Here is a 19,292-nt window from a genome sequence, read left to right as displayed (position 1 = left end):
GAGTGTCCAGCCCAAGTCTATGATAGTATAGAGACCTTATTAAAAATTTTAGTATGGTTTTGTCTATGAAGCCATCTTCCAAATTTCTTTCTTCACTAGCAGAAATAGATATAATAGGGGTGAGGGAAGTAAGGCTATGTCTGGGCCCCTTACAATAAAGAACTGGTCCTTCCTTTTCCATGATTGCTCTTCTTCACTGGAAACTAGATTAAGAACACATGATTTGGGGGCAGCTAGGTGGTTCAGTGGATAAAGCACTGGCCCTGGATTCAGGAGGACCTGAGTTCAAATCCAACCTTAGACACTTAACACTTACTAGCTGTGTGACCCTGGGTAAGTCACTTAACCCCAATGGCCTCGCCAAAAAAAAACAAAACAAACAAAAAACAAAAAACAACAAGAACACATGATTTGCTCTCAGGCATAAGACAATCATATATACATTATAACTTGCCCTGGAAAACATTTTTTCAGATCAAAACAATGTGAAAAATATGGAATTCAACATTTTTATTGCCCTTGATCTAGATTTTTAAAATTTCCTACATATCAGATGCATGGAAGATTGCTGAAATGTTTCCCCACTAAACTATAGATCATTGAGGGCAGGGACTATCTTTCTATTTGTATCTATATTCCCATATAAAGGGAGAAAATGTCTTTATATGTTTACACATATATACATAGATGTGTATGTATGCACATATGAATTTCTTGTTCTTGTTTGTCCTTCCTTCTCAAAGAGGACCATGGCATCAGGGTGATATCATGACTTGCACTGAATTGGATTTAAGTGAGGGAGGGCTGTGCAAAGTCACCAACCTCACTCTCTTCTTCAAAGCCATGTGGGTCCAGTGGCAAGATATACATCAAGATGACTGGAGATGGCCCTGGATGTTTTAAGGCAATTGGAGCTAAGTGACTTGCCCAGGGTAACACAGCTAGTAAGTGTCTGAGGTGAGATTTGAACTCAGGTCCTCTTGACTCCAAGGACAGTGCTCTATTCACTGCACCACCTAGCCACCCCATATGAATGTATATTCCAACTTAACAAAATTCTTGTTGACTTTACTTATAAGATGTACACTGTGACTAACCAGATTATTTGGCCTGTCATGCCTACCTGTGTGGTGTTCTGATTACAATGGAAAATGCTCTTCAAGATGTGATGAACTCTCATTATTGAAAGTTACAGGGGGCAGCTAGGTGGCACAGTGGATAGAGCATCGACCCTGGAGTCAGGAGGACTTGAGTTCAAATCTGGCCTCAGACACTTAACACTTACTAGCTGTGTGACCCTGGGCAAGTCACTTAACCCCAACTGCCTCACCAAAAAAAAAAAAAAAGAAAAGAAAAAGAAGGTTATAATAAAAGTTAGCTATTTATTTCCCTAAATGACCAAGAATTGAGCATCCCCTGGTTATCACTTTAAATGTTTCAAAATGTCACTGACTTTATCCAAGTTAACTGTTTAATCACTCACCCGAGATCCTTTTTCAGGAAAACACTGGCAGACTGAACAATCTCGTCCTCCACAAGGACCAGAATACTTCTTTCCACCCTGAAAGTTAAAAAAAAAAAAGTGTTTAGCAGTAAAACAGGGTTTACTTTGGAATGAAAGGACATGAAATTACTCAGTCTAACTCACTCATGGGAATTTGGCAAATTTTCCTTTTATCTTTCAGTCCATTGAGGCCCAGATACTGAATCAGTCATGCATACTAATCACCTACCCAGCGTTTGTTAAGCACCTATTACATAGCCACACAGCGCTAGGTACAGGGGATACAAAGACAAAAGCAAAGAGTCCCTGCCTTCAAAGAGTTTATATTCAATTCGATTCAATATACCTCATAAGTAAATGCAAATTGCATAAAAAGAAAGTACGAGTTATTTGGGGGGGGGGGTAGCTTTCTAGTGGGAGGGTGAATCAGGAAAAACTACACATGGGAAGTGATGCTTGGACTGAACCAAGAGGCAAGAGATTCCAAGAAGAGGGAATGCATTCCATGAATCCGGGGCTAGCTTACACAAAGGCACAGAGATGGGAAATGGAATAATAATAATAGAAGATACTATTTAAATCGCGCTTTAAGGTTTGCAAAGTGCCTTACAAATATTATCTCATTTGATCTACACAAGAACCCTGGAAGGTAAAGGCTATTATTATTCCCAATTAAAGATGGGGAAAGTCAGGCAAATAGGAATTAAGTGACTTGCCTGAGGTCACACAGTTAGCCAGATTTCAACTCACATCTTTCTAACTCCCACTCCAACAATCATTCTATCCACTGTGCCACCTAGTTTAGATGTATGAAGAAGAGTAAGTAATCCAGTTTGGCTGGAATGTGGAATATGTGAAAGATAGTAATATTTAATAAATCTAGACATAAAATTGTAATGGGCATGAAATGCCAAAAAGAGGAATTAGAATTTTATCCAGAAGGTAATTGGGAGCTACTGGAGGTTATTGACTAGGAGAGTGACATGGTCAAACTTGTGATGTAGGAAAATAATTTTGGCTTTTGTGTGGAGGGGGCTAGATGAGAGAGGGGAGTGATTTGAGAAATGGATTAATGTAATAATCCAGGAGAGAGGGAAGTGAGCAGAGTCCTAAAGACATTTAGCTAAGGCCAAGGAAAGATTGTAATAAAATGGGAACTATCACCCAGGGAAGGCTGCTGAAGCACCTTGTCATCAAATGCATAACTGGGATCCATCTTACTTGTGGGGATGAGTTGACTTATACAGCCATATAAGTGACACTGTGGTTTGAAAGGCATGGGGAAAATCCTTCCTGCTCCCAGTTTTCCACAGAAATCTTTTCCCCCTCCTGCCTACCACAGATGCCTCATTTCTATTACATTATAAATTCAGTCTTTGGGTCTAAGACCTATTCCATGTCAAGATGCAAAAGCCACTCATGGAGGTAACATTTATCAGTCATTAATACTTTAGTGTGAATTAGTTTATCCCCACCTTTCCAATGTGACAGCTAACCACAGCTTTGATAACATCAAGGGAGAAATCCATAGCATTGAATAGTAAGGGAAAGATATAAAAATACAAGCAGTATGCTCAGACAAAAAGTTCTGTGCTTTCATTACTGCTCTCATCTACTGTTACCACCCAAAGAATTAAATAGGATCCTTTCCCTTAGATTTCTACCTTGGGACTATAGCTGTGTTCTAAACTCCTCCTCTGTACTTCTCTTCCATAGTGAGTTATCAGAATATCACAAGCTCAGTCAGCCATTAAGAGTACAAGACTTCCCTTGAGACATTAAGAGTACAAGATTTAATTTGCTATTCTACTATTCTGTGTATGTGTATATGTATAGATGTATTATGAATGTAAGTGGGCAAATCACAGATAGATCTTCTAGTTCCAGAATTCAGCTTTGTCCAGCTTAACTAACACCTGGGTTTGGCTTCTGATCTAATTTTCCTTACATCATCCCCAAGACAGGCAGGTTCTCATTCTCAGGTACTAAAGGAAGTACGGTGCTTTGATGGCTAATTTTTCAGTCACATACTGAAACTACTTCCCTTAAAGTACTATGAGACCTCAGTGGGTTACTTTACCCACCACAGAACCCATTTCCCTTCCACTCACTGATACCCCACCCCCATACATACATATGATTACAAGATGCTCAGTGGATAGAACACTGAGCCTGAAGTCAGGAAGATTCATCTTTAGGAGATCAAATCTAACTTTGTACACTTACTATCTGTGTGACCCTGGGCAAGTCACTTAACCCTGTTTGCCTCAGTTTCCTCATCTGTAAAATGATCTGGAGAAGGAAATGACAAATCACTCCAGTATCTTTGCCCCCCAAAAAATGGGGTCATGAAGAGTTAGACACAGCACAACAGCACAAGATGATCTGGCTTCAGACAATTTCTTTCATAACACATTTCCTCTTCCTTATCATGGCAGCTAACCCATCTGACCCACTCATCATTTTTCTATTTCCTTCCTGCCCACCTCCAAGGAAAGCAGTTTACTAAATGTACAGTTACATTTAAAAATCAAGAACACTTACATACATTAATTGACTTATGGCCCACAGGAAACACATACCTTTGAAGTGGTGGGCTATTCATCTCAGAATCCTGGTATGGGAGTAACAGTGCTGGCTGAGAAAAGTCTCTGAACACAAAATTCAGTGCCTTAACCATTCTATCTGAGGATCAGTCCTGACCCAAATATTGATGCAAAAAGGCCTCTTGACCTTCTTCTCTCTTTTTTAAGGTTCCTGTTTTGAAACCTAAAGTTGTGTTAAAATGTTGTGGTAAGAGCACTAAGCTGGGAGTGGGGAGGAAAGGAGGAGGTAAGGAGGAAATCAGAAGACAAGAAGATTTGAATTCTAATCCCTGACTCTGCTGAATGTTAAAAAGTGATTTTGTGGGGAAAAAATTTTTTTAAAGGGGGCAACTAGGTGGCACAGTGGATAAAGCACTGGCCCTGGATTCAGGAGGACCTGAGTTCAAAGCCAGCCTCAGACACTTGATACTTACTAGCTGTGTGACCCTGGGAAAGTCACAATCTCATTGCCCCGCAAAAAAAAAAAAAAGTGATTTTGTGTAAATGATTGCACCTGTATTGTGCAAGAGTATCTGATTTGTCTTCAGAGATTCTGATACTTTTTTTTTTTTAGTGAGGCAATTGGGGTTAAGTGACTTGCCCAGGGTCACACAGCTAGTAAGTGTTAAGTGTCTGAGGTCGAATTTGAACTCAGGTACTCCTGACTCCAGGGCCGGTGCTCTATCCACTGCGCCACCTAGCTGCCCCCGATTCTGATACTTTTTAACTGTTCAATCTTGGGCAAATCATTTCACCCCCTCATAGTCCTCCACATTCAGATTTCCTGAAAAAAAAGGTTCTTAAGTACACAACTGAACACTTAGCTTGGATCAAGTAAGTGCCATTGGGAAACACTGAAACTGACAAATGAGAGGGTGGGACACTATGATCTCTGTGCTTCAGTTTTACTCATCTATAACATAAAGGATTTAAAATAGCTTACCTCTAAATTCCCTTCCTGCAATGCCACCCCATACTTTCTGCCAAATGGTCATTACCAGCTCCCAAATAACGCATAATGTATAATATCTATCCAGATATGTGCATGTACACAGATATATGTATATATGTACATAGATATATGTATTTATGTATGTATGTAGATAGATGATCGATGATAGACAGATGGATAGATGATGGATAGATCATTTCAATGTCACTATTCATACTTCTTTCAATGGAAAACAGTGGTTGAAGAATATGTAATTTTTTTCAATTTGAATATTATTCAGTAATGCTACATATTTAAACAATGTACATAAGTGAAGATGTTTTCACAATTAGATAATTTAAATTAAAATGCATTTGAAAATTCCAAAAAAATGTCCGAGAGCCCCAAATCACTTGTTATCTTCAAATGCAGAAACATTAAGTTCAAAGCCAGTAGAAACTCATGATAAGATTTTTTTTAATGCTTCCAGCCAAACTATGACTGCAAACAAGCTCATGGGTAACTTGAACACTGGGGTCATTTGAGGTTGAGATACACGTTACTATGTGTTTAGTGAAATCTCTAGAAGGACAATGGCTATACATGCACCTTGATCATAATGACAAGGGTGTTTCTTTTTACTTCCATTTTCATTGAAAGATTTGTGGCAAATGATTCTTTGGCCACAGAAAAGTTTGCTAGTGGCTCCTAAAGATAGGTGAGTGGTCATAGAGCATGTCTGCAACAGATGACAGAAACAAACAAACAGCACAAATGAAGATAGGATCCTAGATTTAACAGCTGTTTCAAGCAAAGAGGGGACCTTAGATGAATCCTGGACCCACCACCTCATTTTACAGATGAGGAAAATGAGACTAGAGACTAGAGAAATTAATTAAGTGACCTGTATAGGGAGGCAAGATTGGTATTCAAATACAAGTTCTCTGACTAGAACCTAAATAGTTTCTCTTGCTTTAAATATACCAAGTAGAACACCATTGTAAGAGTAAAACAGATTATACAGAGATCTGTTCTTCTAAAATGGATAGCATATGTATGTATTCCATTATTTATTTATTTATTTGCATGATTTCATCAGTATGGAGAGCTACCTATCAATGTGGAAACTTCTTCAACAAATACAGTGTAGGAATTTGTTCATAGTTTGTAGTCTTAGGGAATTAACCAGGGACACTGAGAGGTGAGTGACTTGTCCAAGGTCACACAGCCAGCATGTAACATATAGTTACTTGAACTCAGCTCTTCCTGTTTCCCAAGCCAAACCTTTAACCACTACTGCACAATAATTCCCATGGTACATATTTTAGAAACAACAAAACTATTAAATTAGGCAAGCAAAATTTTAAAATATAATCTGTTGTTGTTTGTCTTTCCTTCTTGAAAAGGACCATGATATCAGGGTGATGTCATGACTTGCACTGAATTGGATTTCTGAGAGGGAAGGTTGTTCAAGGTCACCAACCTCACTCTTTACTTCAGAGCCATCTGGATCCAGTGGTAAGATATATATCTTGTTTAAGGCAATTGGGGTTAAGTGACTTGCCCCGCTAGTAAATGTCTGAGGCTAGATTTGAACTCAGGTCCTTTTGACTCCAGGGCCAGTGTGCCACTCAGCTGCCCTATATATAAACAAGGCTTATCTAGATAGTAATGTAGTCTGATAGTACCACAAGCAAACATCTCAGAATCTCTAGATAAAGAATAAGGGATGGTTCACTTAGTCTGAACAATTTAAAGATGTGATTGAGAGACAATGAGGCAAGTGTGACTAAAGCCTCAACTGAAGCCTAAGTTCCCTCATCTATAAAATGGGTTGTTGTGGGACAAGGACTCAGTAAAACTTATGGCTCTCTATAAGCTACTCTTATGATTACCTTTGCTGTAGTGGAGGTTCAAGTAAAAGTCGTTCTAGACCTCTCTCCAATCCCCAAGATTACTAATTTGTCCCATATTCAAATAATTCTTTCTTAACATCTGACTTTTGAACAATGTTTCTCACTTCTCATTTGGTGGTATCATTTGGATGGCAACATTTTCTGTGACAATATAAGAGAGGACAGGATGAAGTCAATTTCAGTTAGGGAGTTGGCCATTGGTTGTAAGGGTTAGGGGAGTATAAGACCTTGAAAAGAAGTTGATTCATGAGACAGGAGAGGAAAAGGAAAAAGTATAGAAATGGAGTAAGAAGAAAAATGGAGGGAATTAATAGCACAGTGAGTATGTGTAACATTTGAGAAATTTCAACGTGCTCTTCCATCCATTACCTTCATTCATATCCTATTAGGTCCACTTCAAAGAGTTCATCTGGTTGAACACCCTCATTTTACAGATGAAAAAACATGTGCAGGAGTGACTTCTCCAACGTCACACAGCTAGTTAGTAACAACATTGCAGCCAGAACCCAGTCCAGGGCTCTCTTGATATTAGATCAAATTGCCACTCAGAATTATCATATGAAACAGAAGTATAGAAAGATTAAGTAACTTCCTCAAAATCATATAACATTTTGTGGCAGATGGGGAATAGTCTCCTGACTCCTAAAGTGTTTCCCACTACATCACAATGGAAAGAGAAGAAAGAAGGAAGTAAACTTCTATTTTGTTTGGTTTCCTTATTACTTTGTAAAATTTATAAAAATCAAAAGCCTGAAAATAATCTCTAATCGATGTACTTACCCCATAAACTTGTTGTATAGAAAAGAGAATAATTACAAGCGACCTGATAAAAAGAAAAATCCAGTTTAGTTTAAATTGTTCACTCTGATGCAAAACAAAATAGAAATGAATAATGAAGGTGAATTTACAGGAGACTCTCCTCATCTCTAACAAATAAATTGTCACTAACTGTCAGAGATAGTACAAGAAGAAGCCAACTCCCAGAGCTGGTTCTCGGCTGCTCACTACCTCCATATTCTTTCTGGTTTTCAACCAACCAACAGTGACCTCTTCCACTTCTGCTCTTGATTCAACATTTTGGTATGTGCTACAAACCACATAAAGTAAAGGATAAGGTCCCTATCCTCAAGGAGCTCATGATTATGTTTGGAAAACCAATCAAACAAATGTGAAACAGTTGGAGAAAACAGAACACAACAGTGTTCTGTACTAAGTCATATGGGTCAGACTCATAAGTACTATTGGGATGTAGAGTCAACAGTGAGGGCTGATATAGCCAGAGAAAGCTCTAAGCAGAAGTGGAGGGGTTGCTTAGGCTAGGTTTTGAAAGCTAGACAGAAGAGAAAGGGGGTGATATTTCAAACAAAGGGGAAAAAACATACTGAAAAAAGAACATGACTGGAAAGTCCAGTAGGGGAGATGAAACTTGATTTATTAGACAACAGGGAATTATTGTAAATTTTAAGTAGATTGATATGATCAAAGCAGAATTTCATACATTTGTTGTTACAAAATATTATTGTGGTATAAGAAAAGATCTGAAGATTTCAAAGAAGCATGGGAAGACATATGAATTGATGCAGAGTGAAACCAGCAGAACTGAGAAAACAATATAGTCAATGATTAAGCAAAGTAAACAGAAGAAAAAAGAAGAGAATCGAAATGTTCAAGTGGAGGATTAACTGCCCCTTTTTCTCTTGGCAGAGGAGGGTACTGTATGGTTTTGAAATATTCCCTATACTATCAGGCATGTGATATTTTGCTTGCTTTTGCTAGACTGTTTTTTTTTCTCTTTTTAACCTTTTTCTACAAGGAATGGTTCACAGAGTAGGAGTGGGGAGCAAGGGATATATTGAAAGTAAAGGTAGGGAAGCTAGGTGGTACAGTGGATAAAGCACCAGCCCTGGACTCAGGAGGACCTGAGTTCAAATCCTGCCTCAGACACTTGACACTTACTAACTGTGTGACCCTGGGCAAGTCACTTAACCCTCATTGCCCCACAAAAAAAAGTAAAGGTGATATAAATAAGATCAATAACAATAAAATTATTTCAAGATAGCATACATTTATATATGCTTTACAATTCACAAAATGCTTTCACTCCCATTATCTCATTTTCTCTCACGAAAACTTTTGAGGTAATTAGTCTAAGTATTATTCCTGTTTTAGATATGAAGAAACTGAGGTACATACTTATACGATCACAGACTTAGAGCTGAAAGGGACCTGGGAAATCATCTAGTCTGACCCCTTCATTTCACAAATGAGATATCAGAGGTCCAGAGTTTGCCCAAAGTCCCCAATACAGTAATGGCATCACTGGGATTTGAAACCATCCTATCTGACTTTAAAACCAAAGCTTTCCCATGTTGCCTTAAGTGACTTATTCAAGGACCCCCCTCCCTTTTTTGCCCATTCCTTTTTTCTCTCTTTCCTCTATAGTCTTTTGTCTTAAGTGAACATTCTTTCCCCACTCTTAGCGCAATCTCCTTGAGTTGCTGATAAGCTCAATTTAAATATAGGAAGGCAAAGGAGAATCTAAGGCATGCTTCTCTCTGAAACTTATGATTCATATATCGAAAAACTAGGAGTATAGTAGAGAATCATGATCTTCTGTCAATGGTTCCTTATCTAGATACATTCTTTACGGGGAGTTTTTTCTCCCATAATAAAGTCTTGTAATTTCGCACCAGCTAATTTGGAATACGTGAACATTCACAAAAGAACTAAGTTGGCCTTGGCCTCCATCTACCAGCAAATTAAAGGACAAACACAGGAGGTGTGCGGAGAGAGGGTGATGTTTCAATATTTAAGAGAGGAAACCTGGAACACAGATCTCTAAATTACCACTCAGCTTACTCTCTATTGGATGAGGATACTTTTGTGTAGCAAATAGTTTTCATATACATTATATCACCCCTTCATCACAAGAACCCTATGAGATGCTAGAACACTTATCACCCCCATTTTACTGATGAAAAATGAGGTTTCTGAGGGGAAATGATTTGCCCAAGTCAGCCAGCTGGCACAGGCAGAGTTAGAAATACGTTTTCACATTAGTCTAACATCCATTTCATTTAAACCAAAATGCTTCTAAATAGCGAGTTCTTACTGCAGTATGGAATTGACACTATATAAATGCTTATCCTCCCCCCTTTACATTTACTCAAAATTTGCTCCTCAGTAATTTTCATTGGTCCCATTAGTCCTATTTCTTGCCTCTGGAGCTATGCAGAATAAATCCAGGTTGAAATTATACTTATTTTTACTGGTTATGGAAAAGATTGATGAAAAGTCCACATTATTGGTTATTTTTATGAGGAGTTAGAATTTCATTACTTTACATATATTCTTTCATTTGAACTCTGTAACAAACATGGGATGTAGATGCTGTTATTATTTCTACTTTATAGTGGAGGAAAATGAGGCAAACAGAGGTTAAATGACTTGCCCAGGGCCACACAGATAGTAAGTGTCTGAGACCAGATTTGAATTCAGGTCTTCCTGACTCTATTCCCACATTCTGTCTACTGAGTTATCTAGTGCAGAATATTCTCACAAATAGCTCTGTCCAGCACTGAAGTGAACTAATTCATGATGCCTTTTGGCTGATTCTTTTGTCTGTGTATACCTCAGCACATAGCACAGAATCTAGTACATAGTATGTGCTTAATGAATAATTATTGACTGACTGATTGATGAAGTAATGAGTCCCACCAGTATTTAAAAAAAAAAGTTAGCTTTTTGTTGTGCATCTTGTGAAGATTTGTATACTGGGCAGGGAGTCCAATTCGATGATATTTAAAGTCCTTTCTAAGTTAGATTCACTTAATTCTTTCAAAGGAACTTCCTTAGGCCTCTATTCCAGCAAAATTGTATGAATTACCTAATTTTCATCATTTGTATAATCATATGACTTTCACAATGTATTGTGCTACTGGTTAAAGGTTTTGGATTTAATTTGTCAGGTTAGGACACACCAGCATGACAAAATGTATTGTCTTAACTACTTTATCTATGAGGGATGTGCAGCATTGAGGAGATAGACAAATTATTAAGCAGTCAGAGGGAATTACAGGCAGAGTTGCAATTTAAACTCCAGTTTTAACATATATAAAACACTTTGAAAAGCTTAAAGGATTTGTGTGTATATATACATATACACACATGTATGCATAAAAACATACATGCATATATACACATCGTCCTTTATATATGTGTATGTCTGCATGCATACATGGCAAATGTTAATATTATTCATGTTATTAATGCATTCCTTGATGATTTTTGTCTACTGAGTTATGTGCCATATTTTAACTGATGACACACTGCTTCTTAATATTTAAAAGATAAAAAGGTCTGCTCAGGTTTTAAATAATAAAAAGCCTTTCACCACAGTGAAAATTAAGTTGGCTTTAGGTTATCTTAAACATATAGGATTTGTTTTTACAAAGGCAGAAAGCATGCAAGTAACAGTTGTCTATACAAGGCCCAAGTTCCAGGGTGTGAAGTACATCTAAACAGATGCGTACAGCCACAGCACTCACCAAGGACCAGTTACAGACTGTTTAAGCCATCGGAAAGAGCACTTTATTAATGCCATTCGCACAAATGACTTCCCATTCAGGTCTTCTCTTCCTATGAAGGTCCTCAGTCAGTCTCTCTTTCCATCCGCATGAACCTTGTCTTCAAGCGATAACCTACGTAGTCTTGTTTTGAAATCTGTGTGTTAAGAAGAAAAATCTCCTTAAAAACAGTATGTTGGCTATTCAATATTTTATTATTCACACTATAACAAGCGAGAGACTTTTTTCTGAGGACAGATTCAACAAAGAGCCTTTTTGAAGAATTACCTTACTCTCTTTCCATGAGATATTTAACTTGAATAAAGATTATTGGGAGGAATCATACTCATGCTTAATTTCCTTTAAAAAAACATGCTAAAAATAAATAAATGAATGAACCAATTAATTAATAGATGAATAAGTAAATAGAAAGAAAAAGAAAGAAAGAAAGAAAGAAAGAAAGAAAGAAAGAAAGAAAGAAAGAAAGAAAGAAAGAAAGAAAGAAAGAAAGAGAAAGAAAGGAAGGAAGGAAGGAAGGAAGGAAGGAAGGAAGGAAGGAAGGAAGGAAGGAAGGAAGGAAGGAAGGAAGGAAGGAAGGAAGGAAGGAAGGAAGGAAGAGAAGACATGTAACCACCAAGTACCCAAACTAGAAAGAACCTTGGAGATCTGGTCCGACTCCCCACCTTCTTCCAGATAGAGCAACTGAGGCCCAGAGAAGTAAAATAACTTGCCCAAGTTCCTCTAACTGGTAGAGGTAATGTAAAATACATGCATAGTTCTGTGTATGAATATATATGTATATTTATACTTTGTGTGTTTGTATGTATGAATATGTGTCTATAAAAGTATGTGTGTAGATATGCAGATATACATACATACACACACATATAGAGAAAATATGATTTTTTTTTAGAAATAGGAACATGGATACCCAGTACTATAAACATCACATACAGCAAGCCAGTGTTTTAGTTTGCCAACTATTTTGGTGAAATTCTCCTGACTTTTTATATTTTTCTGTTGCCTGGAAATAATTTTCCTTTCCTTTGAAAATCCAAGGAAAACCCACCATTCAGCAGGCATTCCTTAAATGCCTACCAAGTTCTGGGCACTGTGCTAGGTGCTAGAGATGCAAGGAAATAAACTAAACAGTCCCTGTCCTCAAGGAGCTTATAGCCTATGGGGAAGATATCAAGTCTACATAGCAGGTCTTTTGACCAAGCTCACAGGAGACATTGGTTGTAGAGGCATAGGAGGAAGTACCTGCTGCTACAGGAAGAATGAGCTGATCTTAACCCCCTCCACCAACTCATCTTCCCCTCCCACCTTTGAGAAGAAAAAGAGTTTGCTAGTAGCAGATCAGAAGAACCAGAGACTTGAGAGATGTGAAAGCAGAAGAAAATGGGGAGATGGAAGAGGTAGATGCGGTTACAGAGAGGAGGAGGCTACAGAAGCATGGAATTGGAGAGACAGAGAGACAGAGACAAAGAGACAGAGAGATACAGAGAGGCAGAGACAGACAGAGACAAGGAGACAGAGATACAGAGAGGCAAAGACAGAGAGAGACAGAGAGACAGAGACAGGCAGAGAGAGACAGAGACAAAGAGACAGAGAGATACAGAGAGGCAGAGACAGACAGAGACAGAGAAAAAGACAGACAGCGAGACACAGAGAAAGAGACAAAGACAGACAGAGACAGAGAGACACAGACAGAGACAGAAAGACAGACACACACACACACACCAAAGAGACACAGAGAGACAGAGACAGAGAGAGGACCTTTGTTCTAGGAAGACAGACAGTTTGGCCCAGATGGAACCTTAGGGTTTGAAAGCTAATTTAGGACAGCAGACAAAGTGGAAGAAGGGTACTGATGTGTCCCAAATCTGAGATATGAACCTGGGATTCCCATACTTCTAAATCAGAAGTTAGTAGAGATAACAGAGTGAAGAGACCAAATCGTGAATGCTTTTACCCTCATTCCACCCCCACCCCATCCCACCCCGGCCCCCAACCTTGGTTATGTCTATTTTGGGTACAAGGCCTTTGAAAAGCAAGCAGCCCTACCCCCACCCCCACCCAGGGGCTTGGGCTGCTTGGAAAGGAATGCCACATCCCTAAAGCAGGGAGAGCTATTGGAGAAACTCCATTACAAGAAAGGAGGGGGAAGCGGGTCTCACGCAAGCTCAGGGGTCCTCTGGCTCAGTGGAGGGCTGACAGCTCAGCCTGCCTTGCTCCCCACCACTACTGGCTATAGCTATACATACACACATATACATACATAATCATTTATTATGTATTCATATAGAATAAACCCAAAGTAATGGAGGGGGAAGAAGCACTGGCATGGGGGGGTCAGGAATGACTTCATGTAGGAGGGGGCACTTGAGCTAAGCTTAAAGAGAAACTAAAGATTCTAAAAGGATGAGATGAGGAGGGAATGACTTCCAGGCATGGGGCACAGTCTGGGCAAAGGCACAGAGACTAGAGATCAAATCTTACATGTAAGGAACAATAAGAAGGCCAGTTTGGCTGGACCAAAGAGCACATGAAGGGGAGCGATGGATAATTAAGCTAGAAAGATTAATTCAGGTACTTTATATTTTATTGGATTAGGAAATAAACGTATATGCACATCACTAAATATTGCCTATATAGCTTGCCTATATCGATAGGAATATGTATGTGAAAACGTGTTTAAAAAATAAAAGGTAAAGTCTCATCCTTCAGTTTCAATGCCTGAAAAACGTAAACATTTGGAAACTTTGTCCTTCAAGGGAAGAGCATGAAAACTGAAACAGAGATGTTGATGAAGTTACAAAAAGCTATTTTTAAATTTCTGGATAAAATCTTGGTAAACTAACTTAATGCTGTATTGACAAGAGACTAGTTTGCCAAAAAAGTGGCAGAACAACATTCCAGGAGATAGTTTCAAAACGAACCTGACCAGAAATTAAGTTGTTTGGCAAACTTCTGTTGGGGTCAGGCGGACAGATTACCGATCTTTTTCCATCCACAAACATTTAACTATAACCATTTTTTTTCTGTCTCAAATAGGATTAAACCAACAATACCTGAAGTAAGAATCAATGATGCCATGTGTATTTAATACATTGGAGGTGAAAAAGAAATGTTTTAATCACTTTTAGCTTTGTTCACTATCTTTAATGAAAAGCTGACATTGCCACATTCAAAAAGAGAAATTGATGGTAGTTGATGGTTGTAATTTCTTTTGTTTATTTGTTTATTTATCTATTTCTCTATTCATTTATTTGTTTGTTTCTTTATTTCTTTAGAATTTTCCACACTTTACATGTAAAAGCAAATTATAACATCGATTTTTAAAACTTTGTGTTCCAAATTCTCATCCTTCCTCCCTATTCCCCCCTTAAGAACTCAAGCAGTTCACTATAAGTTATACATATGCAGTTATGCAAAACATAGCAGACAAAAAACAACTTTAGAAAAGGAAACTAACAACAACAACAAAATATACTTCCATCTGTATTGAGGTACCATCAGTTCTTTCTCTGTAGATGGATTGCATTTTTCATAAGCAGTAGTTGTAATTTCAACAAAATCATATCATTTGGGGTTGTTATTTTAACAAAAATAGGCGCATAGTCCTATTTTCTACCTAAATTTGAAAAGAATGGAGCCCCATCATTGCTTCGTTAACCATAGTGTCTAATCCTTGCTTTTGCCATCCATACTTAGGATATAGGAAGGTTCAAGAGTCCAGAATGGATGAAGCAAGAAAAGTGAGTACAGGCTGCTAAAAACTGTTCTCCTAGCATCACCTTCCAATAAACTGAATATATATAGTTGTATGTATGTGTATGTATATATATATGTGTGTGTGTATGTACACATATACATATAAAAAGATATATAGAGACTATATATGTATATATGTGTGTATACACATGTATATATATGCACACACATATACACATGCAACATACATCTCTCTATATATATTTATATATACATATACATGTTTCTGTATATATCTAAATAAATGTATCTATATCTAGCTTGACTGGCTGGCTGTTACTACATATTCATCATGGCTGATACAAATATTTGACTTCAAAATGGCCCATGAACTCTGGAGAAGTGATGGAAGAGGAGGTCAAAGACTTAGGGTGCATCCCTATTGCTATCTCTCCCTGAAGATCATCTGACAAGTAAGAGGTCTGAGATCTCTTTCAGGTTTAAGTCCCATAACCCTACAACCTCTTCTCATCCTTCTCCATATCCTCCTTCAGTTTCCCAGAATTTCCCATCTACTTGGTTTGCTAATCCTTAGGGAATTAAGTTTCTTCCAACTGACACCACCACTCCCTTCTCTCTTCCCCCAACTCCAAATTAGGTAAACCTAATTCTGGACTGAAGCAGTTTGGTAGCAAAATAAAATTGTGGATCTGGAGTTAGGAAGCCCTAAGTTCAAATCCTGACTCACACATTTACTATTATGCTATATGTTGGTTATATGCAAGTTTCTGAATCTTATTCTCTTCATATGGAAAATGTAGATAATAATGGCACCTACCTCATGAGGTTGTTTCAAGAATCAAACAAGTTTATATGTGGAAAGCACTTTGCAAACCTTAAAGCACTATACAAATATTAGCTATTATCATGGGGAAAGGAGGCTTGTATATTCTAAGAAGACCTTGAGCTAATGGAGTAGAGCTGGACTTGAAGCCAAGAAGACCTGAATTTAAGTCCTAACTTAGAAGTGGGTACTAGGTTATGCCCCTAGGTGAATCATTTAACTCATTTTTTCTATTGCTTGATGTAAGGATCCAATGAGGTAATGTATATAAAGTGTTTTGCAAACCCTCCAGTGCTATATAACCATGAGATATTATTATTATTTCAAGTCATTATAAGCTTCTGTTTGCCTCAGTTTCCTTATCTGTAAAAAGGGGATAATAATAACACCTACCTCCCAGGGTTGTTCAGAGGAGCAAATAAGATAGTAATTGTAAAGCATTTAGCACAGTTCCTGATACAGAATAAGCACTATATAAGTATTAGTTATTATTGTTGTTATTATTATTATCCTGATGGATGATTTGCTTCCTTTATACCTGATTGCCTATCTGCTCAAACAGGGCCACCCTGCTTCTAGATCTCTATGGTTCCTGAAATAATTAAGTTTATGGTGGGTTAATTGTTGGTATTTCTCATAGGAGGCAACCACTATAAAGGAGCTAAATTACTAACCAATAGAAATAGTTCTTTCCCCACCAAAATAATATTAAGTGGCACTAATGATCGGCTTATGTTCTAAATTTTTTTCTTAACAATAACTACCTTCTGTGAAGAGGAAAATTTCCACCTCAAGTAAATATTCCTTTCACTTTTATTTTCTGAGATAAGACCCATTCTAGGATCCCACTCGGAGGAAACTCGTTCCCTTAGGAGAAGTGGCCTGCAGATGCCCATCCACTTTACCCTTCTCCATCCAAGTTAACAGTTCTGGACTAAATCTTGGCCAAGAAGCATGAATTAGCTGCTTCATCTGAGTGGCGGGGCCCACCGACAAGGCAGCTGCTTTATCAGCTCAGGGAGCAATCCGATCATTTCCTGACCACCCAAGTATTTCCCCTCCTCCTTTTCAAAGTCGCATTTCACTGCTTTTCACTTCTAGATGTGGCTTCTCATGGGGCCACAGCTTCCAGCCATTTTTGCTGTGCCCAATTTCATGAGTATCTCAATGTAACAGGATCAGTTAATATGAATTTATTAATCATCTACTAAGTTCTAGGTATTGTGCTTAAAGTCTTCCTTTCTTCAAGTCTATGCCATGCTGTATATTTGCAGAATATATAAACAATAAATACATGGCTTTTCATAAGGGACAACACTACTATCAGAGGAAATAAACAATGGCTTCTGGTAGAAACTGGTGCATATGCTGAATCTCAAAGGTAATCAGAGATCCCAAAAGGAAAAGGTAGAGATGGAAAAGATGCCAGACCGTCAGTGCCAGGGCCTGAAGACAGGAAATAGATTATCTTGTATGAAGAAAAGTAAGTTGACCAGCAGGACTGCACCATAGAGGGCATGAGAAGGGAAGAAGCATTTAGTAAGTGCCTACTATGTACCGGACATTTCACAATATTATCTCATTTGATCTTTATAACCACTCTGGGAGGTAGGTGTTATTATCCCACTTTTTATAGTTGACAAAATTGAGGCAAACAGAGTTTAAGTGATTTTCCTGAGGTCACAAAGCTAGTGTCTGAGGGCCATATTTGAACTCAAGTTTTCCTGACTCCAGAACCAGCATTCTGTACACTTAACCACCTAGCTGCCTGGGGGAGAGGAAACAACAATATGTAAAAAGGCTGGAAAGGGAAGAAGGGGCTAGGTTGTGAAGAAATATAAATACTAAGCATGAGAGTTTGAAAAGACTGTAGGGAGCCACTAGAGTTCCCAGAGTGGAGGTATGTGAGAAAATAATGGGGTTTTTGGTGGGCCCCACTCAAGGGAGCCTTGCTTGACCTCTTTTTGTTTTGTTTTTTTGTTTTTTTTTGTGAGGCAACTGGGGTTAAGTGACTTGCCCAGGGTCACGCAGCTAGTAAGTGTTAAGTGTCTGAGGCCAGATTTGAACTCAGGTACTCCTGACTCCCGGGCAGGTGCTCTATCCACTGCACCACCTAGCTGACCTTGCCTGACCTCTTTTAAGGCCAGCCCAAAGTCAGTAGAATTGCAAAAGAAATGTAGATTGACCTTCCTGACTATCTAAAAGAAGTTAACTTACCTAGGTGACCCCCGAAGTCATGTCAATCAATGGACTGGCCAATTAGCTTGGATCAATGTGCAGTGATCCACCTCTTCCTGAGAAACGATAAAATCCTTGGGGTGAGGGGGGGGTCACTCTCTTCTCTCCCCTGCTCTTCTCGCTGTGCCTCTCCCCATCCCGGGATTTTATGCTGGGTTTACATGTAGTCAAATTAAAAATAGATGCTTAATGCTAAAACTGGTACGATAGCCTCTAATTTAAAAGTAGCAATATATTAGAAACCCCAGCTAAGTTCCCTAAAACCCAGAACAGAGACGGGCACCCCCATATATTTTCAAATGACACAGGAGGATAACATGACAGGACAAGCTCAGACCTGTGCTTTAAGGAAAATAACTTTGGCATCCAAGTGGAAGATGGACTGGAATAAGGAGAGAAGATTGGAGGCAAGGAGACCTGACAGGAGGCTTTTGCAGTTATCTAGGCAAAAAGTTATGGAGGCTAGAACTAGAGCAGTGACTGTTGGAGTGGAAAGAAAGGGACCTGTGCACGACACACTGAGGAGATAGAAATGGCAAAATTTGGCGACTGATTGGATATCTGGGGTTCAAGGCTTATGCTGAGGTTGTGAATGTGGATGAGTAGAAGGTGGCAGTGTCCTTCCTAGTAATATGGAAGTTTGGAAAAGGAGGGAAAGAGGATGAGTTCTGTTTTAGGCATATTGAGCTTGCAGTGTCTTGGGGTATCTGGTTTGAATTATCCAATCGGTAGTTCATGATTTAAAACTAGTTTTAGCACTGGAAGGGATTCAACTTTGAGTACAGTAAGTTTTTCAACAAACATCTTGATTGGTCGTTTTTAAAAAGGGTCATCAATACAGTCCATGATCAAGTCATTTTAGCCTAAGTTTGTTTAAGCATTCAATATTATAGAAGTCTGATACAGTTAATGGAAAAGTCAGAATTGCTGGCATTACTTTTCCTTTCCTAGAGGTACCTAGGTGGTGCACTACACAGAGAGCTTGACCTGGG

At 38.5% G+C, this 19,292-nt stretch overlaps 1 protein-coding gene across 1 annotated transcript in view; it reads right to left on the bottom strand.

Annotated features, from left to right (window-relative positions):
- COL4A4 (collagen type IV alpha 4 chain) overlaps window positions 1-19,292 on the bottom strand; it is a 159,695-nt gene that overhangs the window by 129,243 nt on the left and 11,160 nt on the right. The window contains exons 2-4 of the mRNA XM_043995203.1: window positions 11,484-11,658; window positions 7,717-7,759; window positions 1,484-1,561 (exon numbers count right to left, since the gene is read on the bottom strand). Of these exons, the coding sequence (XP_043851138.1) occupies window positions 1,484-1,561; window positions 7,717-7,759; window positions 11,484-11,539 (177 nt within the window). The 5' untranslated portion in view covers window positions 11,540-11,658. The remainder of the gene's footprint in view (window positions 1-1,483; window positions 1,562-7,716; window positions 7,760-11,483; window positions 11,659-19,292) is intronic.

Source organism: Dromiciops gliroides, chromosome 3, assembly GCF_019393635.1.
Source record: "Dromiciops gliroides isolate mDroGli1 chromosome 3, mDroGli1.pri, whole genome shotgun sequence".
Classification (NCBI taxonomy): domain Eukaryota; kingdom Metazoa; phylum Chordata; class Mammalia; order Microbiotheria; family Microbiotheriidae; genus Dromiciops; species Dromiciops gliroides.
This window is presented reverse-complemented; position numbering and strand designations above follow the sequence as displayed.